Source organism: Helobdella robusta (assembly GCF_000326865.2).
Source record: "Helobdella robusta unplaced genomic scaffold HELROscaffold_17, whole genome shotgun sequence".
NCBI lineage: Eukaryota > Metazoa > Annelida > Clitellata > Rhynchobdellida > Glossiphoniidae > Helobdella > Helobdella robusta.
Window position 1 is genome coordinate 183,324 of NW_008703942.1, and position 10,505 is coordinate 193,828.

The 10,505-nt window shown below is 31.2% G+C and overlaps 2 protein-coding genes across 2 annotated transcripts; both read right to left on the reverse strand.

The window, feature by feature from the left end:
- Nucleotides 1–1,505: 1,505 nt before the first annotated feature.
- Nucleotides 1,506–2,519, reverse strand: HELRODRAFT_170014 (hypothetical protein; the record flags this gene model as incomplete). Its single annotated transcript, XM_009015845.1, has 3 exons — nt 1,506–1,812; nt 1,883–1,976; nt 2,486–2,519. The coding sequence occupies 3 exons, from the start codon at nt 2,517–2,519 to the stop codon at nt 1,506–1,508; spliced, it is 435 nt and encodes a 144-aa protein (XP_009014093.1).
- Nucleotides 2,520–7,502: 4,983 nt separating this feature from the next.
- Nucleotides 7,503–8,988, reverse strand: HELRODRAFT_75708 (hypothetical protein; the record flags this gene model as incomplete). Its single annotated transcript, XM_009015846.1, has 4 exons — nt 7,503–7,607; nt 7,764–7,838; nt 8,161–8,301; nt 8,839–8,988. Coding segments are annotated over 4 exons (471 nt in total), but the record flags the coding sequence as incomplete, so codon positions are not given.
- Between the last annotated feature and the right edge of the window lie 1,517 nt (nt 8,989–10,505).

Sequence of the window (10,505 nt, forward strand, 5' to 3'; positions counted from 1 at the left end):
TCTTATGATATTCAAGAATCATTTACACCTAACGAAGTTACTCGCTGGATTGGAAGGAACATTCCTACTCTATGCAACATTCTTTATAATAATTGAAACATTCCAACAGAATAAAAATTGGCGGCCGATACATCCAACATTTTCAATATTTGAGTCATCTGAGTTCCCCTAAATCAACACATTCTGAGACCATTCAACGCATATCTTTGCCTTTTCGTTTTTGTATAATTTAAAACATTTGAAATGAGTTTACAAATTGGCTCCCATGATTTGGCATGTAAATACTTTGATAGGCAGCATTCATTATAATCTGCACAATGTAGCAGTGCCTGATACAAAACAGCACGCAATGACTGTTACAGAAAAACATTTTGAGCACTGCTGACATAATTCATTGTAAGCAAGCTTCATTTCATTTTATTAATGAACAAAATGGAAAATCGCAAAATAACTTTTACTGCATAAAATGATATATGAATATCTTGATGTTAGACAAAAAACATTTCATCGGAAAGTGATGTTAATGTGTCTTGATCAAGAAGTTAAAACTTCAATATTAGTAACATTGACGGTGATGACGAAATAAGTTGATATATATGCATAAAATTAAACACACAATTTCATTCTAATTTAATACTTCGTGAGGAATTCCATATGGAAAGTTCTGGGAATCATTATTCAATTAATAAAAGTAAACAAAAGTTGTTGAGCCATCATAAACACAACCATCCATCCTTATCATCTATTGTAATCATAAAATATATTAACATCATCACAACCATCATAGACGTCATCTTCCTCCTCCTCATCTCACCATCATCATCATTATTATTATTATTATTATTATTATTATTAAATAATTAATTTTCAAACTTTCAGCAAGAATAAATAACAGTGTTAAAGTTGTAAAACTCTCATTTTTTTCTGTCTTTTTCATATTTTTTTCTTTCCATCTCTTCCTTTCTCTCTCTCTCTCTCTCTCTCTCTCTCTCTCTCTCTCTCTCTCTCTCTCTCTCTCTCTATCCCTTAATTTTGGAGCTGAAGTCAAAACTGTTCCAATTTTTAGATTTTTTCTTCGTAATTTTCATCAGAATAAACTCATTTGATTGTTTCTTTTTTATGATAAAAAGAAGAACAAAACTTAACAACATTGTGGTGCCAGACCCTGAAACTCTATTTATTCTCTGTGGGCATCCAGGCACAACCTGCTGCCAACACCATTCCTCATTGCTGCCAACACCTCACTTTACACAACCAAAACTAATAATTTCATGCTGATGCAAAAAGTTAAATTTCGAAATCTTCAGAAGAATTCAAATTAAACACACCTGAATACAAATGAGGTGTGATGAGGATAAACAAATGAATGAACAAATAAGCAAACGAATGATAAATGGACAAACAAACAAATGAATGGACAAACAAAACACAAACTAAAAATAAATAAACAAACAATCAAACGAACAGACTAACTAAGAAAGTAACTTAAAAACATACATCCACATTTACAAAATGAAAAAACATACAGCGGCGAGAGATCTGGGATCAGACACTCTGGTGGGAGCTGTTTTGTGTAATATTGCAACTACAGTGACCCCTATGTTGACCCTCTGGGCGTTGATGATGATCATGCCAAAGAAGAGTAACATCAGCAAGATAAATCTCTTGGGAAAATATAAATCACCACAGCAATTCAACGAGCTAGAGCTTTTATCTGATGTGTTGGTGTTGTTGGTGGCATTGTTGTTGCTACTATAGCTGTTGTTGTTAGTGAAGCTGTTGTTGTTAGTGAAGCTGTTGTTGTTAGTGAAGCTGTTGTTGTTGTTGTTGGCGTTGGTGTTATAATAGTGTGGTTCATGCATTGTTTCACTTTTACTCAAACCCTCGTCTGCTGATTTCCTTGACATTTTTTGAGAAATTTTGTTGTTGGTGTTTGAAGGAGTTTCTGGCTTCGATTCTATCTCGCTTGTTTCCTTCTGAAGAACAGAACAATAATTCTTAGCTATTATTTTTTTACAATGCAACCTATAAATAACCCATGGAGTTCAAATGAGTTACTAGGCAAATAATGATCAAATGAGATATTCATGACAAATTTAAAGAAACGACAACAGCCTAAAGAATTAAATAACAATCAAGCAGTCATAAATGGATTGCTATCATTAAAGTTTTGTCAAGAAGAAATTAAATCAATTTATTTCACAACTTTGCATGCATTAACTTTTTTAATACAATAATTACTCTGGTGGTTTTAATTAATGCTTCAAACCAATCATAATTCTATGTTATCTGTGAATTCTGAAAAGTAATTTTAAAGCATTTTAGTGATTAATATATAAAATAAACAAGAGAAAAAGATTTTATTCTAACTTATAAACCTTTTATAAAATCACTTAATTTCTATTCAGTCAATATCATTTATTGTTTGATAGATATTTCTCTACACCACACACAGCAGATAGAACCAAAATAATGTTCATCAGACCGGCACACTCCCAATCAAGTTCGACGCAGGTCATCATTTGCAATGTTCACCAACATCAGTTTCACGAACCACTGCACTCTGACATTAATTAATCAATCTTCTTTTGATCTTTTAGGCATCGTGTTTTTCTCAATTCAAAAACTCAGTTTAGCCACAACACACACAGACAGACGTAACTGACCAACCAACAAACTCTCAGATCAAACTTATTTAATTAGCAAACTTATTGAGTACAATTAGTAATTATTGAGAACATATATATCCATATTTTGGCAGTAAAACTATTTGTTTAAAAATTTTCAATAAATTTTAAAACAAAATCACACACAAAAAGTAGTAATAAAACATAAATTAATACTTTATAATTTCATTCACCAATAAAATACATAATAACTTTGGTGGCTCTAACTTGGGTCTTTGATGAAAGTTAATTCACATCATTTCTCTCTGCGGACCTATTTCATATTTCATCAAACATATTTTAATGTTTGCTGAGATTTGAAGTTGAATCAGGGATGACTGGCTGAATAACTGAATAAACAAACAGAAGCAGGTGTTCAAGGGATTCAATGATATTTAAAAAATACTGGATTGAATCTTGAAATAATTTATTTATACATCATGCACTGGTGGTATATATATATACCAACATATAAATATATATATATATATATATATATATATATATATATATATTGAATTATATTAAATTATATTGTATTGCACACTATACTGTATGTATGTATAATAAATATAATAATAATACTATATGGTAAATTGACAAGTGTTATTTTATTAAACCACTAAAATTAGAAATTTAGTTTAGCATTTTGGCTGCAAAAAAACTACAGCTAAAATGAATAAATTATTTAAAATAAAATTAAGTAACTTAACTGCTGAAAAACAACTAATATTTAGCTAGCAGCTAAACTAAAATCTAAGAAGCCAACTTCTTTATTATTATTAACTTTCTCCATAAATTTTATTTAATAGCTTTCTTTAGTAATAACTCTAATAATCTTCTCAACCAATCAACTATTAATTAAAAAATAAAAACATTAAATTAATTAATATTAATTATTAATTGAATCAATTTTTTGAAATAATAACCTATCAAATAGGTCCTTTCTTGTTAATTTTATATTTTAATTATTACAATTATAATAACTCTAAACTAAATGATCAATTAATAACTAATCAAATATTAACTAAATTAATTAAATAATAATAATGAATAATCTAATTAATTTAACAATTTTCAATTACCTTTTTAATTATTAAATTATTAATAATAATATATCAATAATAATCCAATTTTATTATCAAATCAACAAGCCATCATCACAATTACTGCAATGGAAAACAAACAAATTATTGCCATAAAAAAATAAAATTGAAGAGAAATATTTGCGAATTTGTGAAAAAAAGAACAAGACAAAAATTCAACAAAAATACAAATATTAACAAACATTTACGGACAAATAAGAATATTCATTTAGTTCAATTTAATTTTAATTCTAGCGATTTAATTTCAATTATTTAATCCTAAAACTAAACAATAAAATAACCATGGTTTGTTTTTATTTTTTTGTTTATTGCGAAAGTCGTCAACTGAGATGAAAAACTTTAAATAAATAAACAATTGATTGCAGGTAAACCAAAGATATTGCAAGAGTTAATCAACATTTTAATCTATGATCATTTTCTAATTATCATAAGATTCTAATCATCTTGTTTTAATCATCATATTCTAATCATATTCTAATTAATCATCATATTCTAATTATCATATTCTAATCCTCATATTCTAATTATCATATTCTAATCATCATATTCTAATCATCATATTTTAATCATCATAAGATTCTAATCATCATATTCTAATCATCATATTCTAATAATAAGATTTTGATCATCTTGTTCTAATATTTTTATCATTATATTTTAATCATTATTACAAAACATTAGATTCAATTTATTGGAATTTATTCAATGTATTCTAGTCATTAGGTAGGTTTTAATCACTAAATTGTAATTATTAGATTCTAATTTTTATAGTCTAATCATTAAAGTCTAATCATTAAGCTATAATTAATTTTAATCATTATATTCTAATCTATGGATTCTTCTAATCATTATATTCCAATCTTTATGTATAGGTAGGTTCTGAACATTATATTTTTATCAATAGATTCTAAAAATAATTTAATTCTGATTATTTAATTATGATGATTTGCTTTTAATCAATATACTCCGCCGATCATTGAATCTATTCTATCGATTCCAACAATCAGACAATATAATTATATTTTAAAGATTGATTCGAACGGTAGATTCTAGTGATTAAATTTTAAAATTTTAATCTTTATGTTTTAACCATTGGATTGAAATTTCATTCATTAGGTTTAAAATACTAAGATTTCTATTATAGATGTTGTGTTTAACTCTTACCATTAATTTCTAAAAATTTGCCTATCGAAATCACCGCCAGCATTGTTTATAATAAACTGTTGTATTTGCTAAGATATGTACCTAATAATTTGTTCCAATACCTAGCCGGAAAATAAAATGATTATTTGAGATGTGGTGGAATCTAGTTGTAAAGCATGCAGTCCTCATAATTTATATGTATTTATATGTATTTATAATTCATAAATATCTCATAATTTTCTTCTGTATCTTCCGGGCTCAGCCTTTTCTTAATGGTGTCTGCTGATACCAAACAAAGTTAGAAGCACCAACGTCGCCACTCCTTCCTTGGTTGATTCCATAGTCGGTACAATCTACCTCGACATTGATAGTCGCCCCGTGTCCCCGTCATAATGTATAAACATACAACTTAGCACTGGGCTTGCCCGATCGTATTCTTTTCATTGCTATAAGATATCCTTTGGTTCCACTTAACTTACGTAGACTAAGGCTGAGTGTATCAAATCTTAAAGCGACGAGGAAGAAGAATTTACAAGTTTGAATATATTTTGCTCTACGCAAAGGCGTAAGGAAGGGAAGCATTGGGCGGAAAACCCACAATGGATAATTTTGTTAGTGTTTAACGTTAAAAAATCTCTTGAAATAAATTAACATGTAAAATTGTTTCACCCAACAGCAACATTTGGCAGATTTGTGTAACAATCCCAGGTTGCTGGTTCCAATATGTAAAAAAGTGAAACTGGCAAACATTATTCTAAGTTAACGCAACAGAATGCACGTAGGCCCTATAAATTTTTTTATAATATTTTCGTCCTAAGCTCTATTTTCTACGGAGTGACATCAGCACAAACTGTTACCTAGACGTATGCCGATGTTTGAGGTGGGAGGTGCATTCAATTCCAATTCACTTACATTCTTATCCTTCCTGTCTAAACTTTTCATTTTTTTGTTATCTACCCTCCCATTCCCGAAGAGGTATTTTCATTCTCTCCCGTTTACCTCTCACTTACTGCATTAAATTTTCAACTATGTATAAACTTGGCCTAAAATTTGATATAAAACCAATAAAAAATAAAGTTAAATAATTTTATGTACATTAAATATTGTATTGCTAAGTATGAAATAGAGCCAAAAATCATTCTAGAGTTTCCTATAATAATACTAAAAATGACAGCTAGAAAAAATATTTGTATTTATTAATAGTAAAAAATTTCTCAATTCTCGTCGTGCATTCAGCCATTTCCGTTTCCCTGCAACATTTCAAAAAATAAATTATTTCCATTTCCATGAAAATTTTATGATTTTCCCCATTTTCCCATTCCCATGCCCACCTCTAAATGGCAGCCCCTTTAGGCAGCCAGATGATTCATTCATTCATTTTCATACGCTAGCACACAGCGTTCCAAAGTGGCGGATCCACAGGCTTCCTTCGGTTTTTTGACTTTGCATAATTTATATATAAATCGGAATATCTTATAGCACTCAAATATTTTTCGAATGAAGCAAACAAAACTAAATTGATACGTCGTTCAAACCGTTTTACTACAAACATTCTTTCCCAAATGTTCCGTGAAAATAAAATAATGCAAGCAGTTTCTAATAACAACATTAAACAATGTTTATAAATGGGTGATAATAATGATGATTGTAATAACGCGTTCAATCAAGCAAACGCAATGCCGTAGAAACAAATAAGAGTGAGTGAGTGAAGGAAGGAAGGAAATTCAATTGCAGCTTATATCGTTGGCATGGTGTTGAAACAAAAACTTTATTAAAATTTATTATTATGACCTCAATTTTGTGAGATTTTGTAATTTGTAAGCAGCTTTAATAATTACAAAAATAACTGAATGGATTGTGAAGGAGCCAAGTGATGATGTGCTGCTGAAAAATAAAATGAATGACGACTTTGTGAATTGAATGCAATGCAAGAATAATTTCAAGACGGATTGTTCAAATGGACGGCTACATAAAAATATAATTAGTGATCTGATTATCTGAGTTTCAACATTAATGTAAATAAATTGTTAATTAAAAATAAATAAAAACCAAACTTTACAAAAATCAAAAGTTACGTCAATCTGACTGTACTGATCGTTAAGTGTGTTTGGCGGACAACTTAAGCATTGGAAGACATTTTCAAAGTTAACGATCATCACCATCAGGAATAAAAAATATAAATAATTGGTGGCTGTGCAAAAGAGGTAATTTACATTGTCCTATCAAAAAGATGATAATGCAATGAACACAATTGAGTGATCGTACTAACATAAGTTAGAGTACAACATGTCATGTGTAGGTAATAACGCGTTTTTTATGTACATTTACGCACATGCACCCGCCACTGACATGCAAGCAGGGAGGGCCTCATTGTTCATTTACCGTTGTTTGATTAGTAAATTTTATAAAAAATATATTGACCGTTCCAATTTATTAAGCTGTAAATGTAAAAAAATATATGATGGATGAATCGGAAAAATAGAATTAAGAATTCGATGGTCCGAAAATGAGGATTGAACAGGAGTTGTTAAAATTTCAAAAACTCGAATCTTGCCATGAATAATAAATATATGAAATAAATTTGTTTTCAGCAAGAGAAGTGATCTTTGTTGATGAAGTTGTGTATGGTTTCGAACTGGCTGGCGAGGTTCTGCCTGCGAGCGATGCTGTCTTCATCCAGTGATTCCAACAACTGACGCCGCATGATAGTGAACGATATTGTGGTTATTAATGAAGTTGTAATCAAGATGATGACGTTGACGATGATGAAGATGGTGATATCAATAAAATGAGGAGAATGACAAAAATAGTTATGATGAAAATGATGTGATAAAAAAGATGATGATACCTCGACGCGGTACTGAAGTGCGTACTGGTAGAGCTGCTGAAGAGCGGCATCTGTTTGGCAGCTGGTTGAATGACTCTGAAATAATTTTTTAATCGTCATCATTTTCGTCATCACCATCATAACCATCATAATTTAATCGCCATCAATTCATTCCCAAGATACAAATTAATACTTATAATAGTTAATTTATTAATTAGTAAAATTCAATTCCTCACATTAGCAAAGTTCAACGTTCAAATTTCTTGTAAATATGTAAATTAAACTTGATCAGTGATAAATAAAACAAGAAAAAATTACTGTGAATTACAATCAGCACGTGAACAACAAAAACAACAACAGCCACGTCAAAAACTTATTTCATGTGTATGTGAGGATGTTGATTGTAGGAAGAACGGACCTGCGAGTGCTGTGAGAGGATGTTGTACATGTCGTCATCAGATATATCCGGCAGGTGCTGGATGAGGTGGAAGTAATCGTCAACCATCTTTCGGTAGCGTGGAATGTCCTTCGCGTACAGCAACTTGCTTGATGGAGAATCCTTCGTCAAAATAATGTCCACCATTTTATAAAATTTTATAACGCTATCACAGTGTCATCATTTTTGTTTATCTTTATTTATGCTTGCCTTCAACATTATCACATCAACATTTCGTCATTACAGCAGTGAAATAAGATAGCTTCAGAAAGTTCTCTTTGTCGAAAATTTTTTTAAACAATATTGCTTCCTCTAAAAAACTTTAACATCCAAGTATACAGAATGAACTTTCATGTCAGTTGAAAATTCGACTAAAAGAAATTATTTTTCAACATCACTCAAAATCAAAATCTTCCATCACCCAACCATCCACCAACCAACCAACCAACCAACCAACCAACCAACCAACCAACCAACCAACCAACCAACCAACCAACCAACCAACCAACCAACCAACCAACTAACCAACCAACCAACCAACCAACCAACCAACCAACCAGCCAGCCAGCCAGCCAGCCAGCCAGCCAGCCAGACAGCCAGACAGCCAGCCAACCAGCTAACCAACCAACCAACAAAGGACAAAGAAACAAGGAGACGAACCTTTCCTAATTTTTGTTGATGGAGTGAGCACCCGTCGATGAAGGTCTGCGTGATGACGGAGAGGCATGCGTCGACGCAGGGCTGCTTGTCAACGTCCAACAGGAAGTCGGGGTTCTTCAACATGTTCACCCAGAATCGAAGTAACAAGCTGCAATGTGTTTGTGTGCGTGGTGTTGTGTGTTTGTGTGCAATTGTTGGTGTTGTTGTATGTAACTGTGTGGTGATGTGTCTTCTTGAATTCAAGCATGTGTTTGCTCTTTATATTTATGTTGTTATTGTTGAATGATATTTCATCTTAATAAATTGATAAAGTCCTAATATTCTTTTGTTCATTGATTGTATGACAATCAATGAAACGTTAAACCTATCCTGGTTCACACTCTAACCAGACAAAATTCGTTCATGCTTGAAAACCTAAGTGCACCGCCCCAATTGAAAACATTTAAAAAAAAGTAAAAAATACCGCGAACAACATCTGCAACCAAACTACTGCAACCAAACAAGTGCAACCAAACAAGTGCAACCAAACAACTGCAACCAAACAACTGCCACCAAACAACTGCAACCAAACAACTGCAACCAAACAACTGCAACCAAACAACTGCAACCAAACAACTGCGACCAAACATTTCCTACTTCTTATAAGAATTCTATTGTTATTCCTATTCTTAAAAACTCATCCTTAGATCCTACCTCTTTATCTAATTATAGACCTGTAACTAATATTATTTTCATCTCTAAAAAAATAGAAAAAGTAGTTTTTATTCAACTGTCATCCTATTTAGACTTTAACTCCTTGCTACCTGTATCTCAATCTGGTTTCAGACCTGCTCACAGTACTGAAACTTCTTTACTTAAAATACACAATGATATCCTTCTCTCTAGTGACAATAGTAATCTTACTCTTCTTCTTGCTCTTGACTTTTCCTCAGCTTTTGATACTGTTGACCATACTATTCTCTTGAGACTGCTGCATCTTTCTTTTAATATTACTGATTCTTGTCTATCTTGGTTTTCTTCTTATCTCTGTAATCGTTTTTCTTCTGTTGTTCTCAATAATTCTACTTCTAACACATACTAACCTTCTAACCTCTACTCTTACTTTCGGGGTACCTCAGGGTTCTATCCTTGGCCCTCTTCTATTTATATTCTATACTTCTGAACTACCTCGTATTATTAATAACTTTTCTTTCTCTAGTCAACTATATGCTGATGATTCTTACATTTATACTTCCTTTCCTCCATCTAATCTCAATAGTGTTCTTCATAATTTATCTCTATGTCTTGCTTCAATTATCGCTTGGTCTGACTCTATGTGTCTTAAACTTAATCCTTCTAAGTTTGAATTAATTTGTTTTAATAAATCTAAACACTCTATTACTATTCCTCCTATTATCTTACCTGATTCTAAAACTCTTGATGTCTCTCATAAGTTTCGTAGTCTAGGTTTTATCTTTGATTCTACTATGTCTCTCTCTTCTCAGATTAATAGTGTTGCTAGAACCTCTTACTTTCATCTACGTAGAATAAAAAAACTTTTGCCTTTTCTTGATGATCCTACTCTTCTCCTTCCTGTTACTTCCTTAGTCTTATCTAGAATTGATTATTGTAACTCGCTCTACTATGGTCTTCCTGACTCTATACTCTATCCTTTAAGTAAAGCTTTA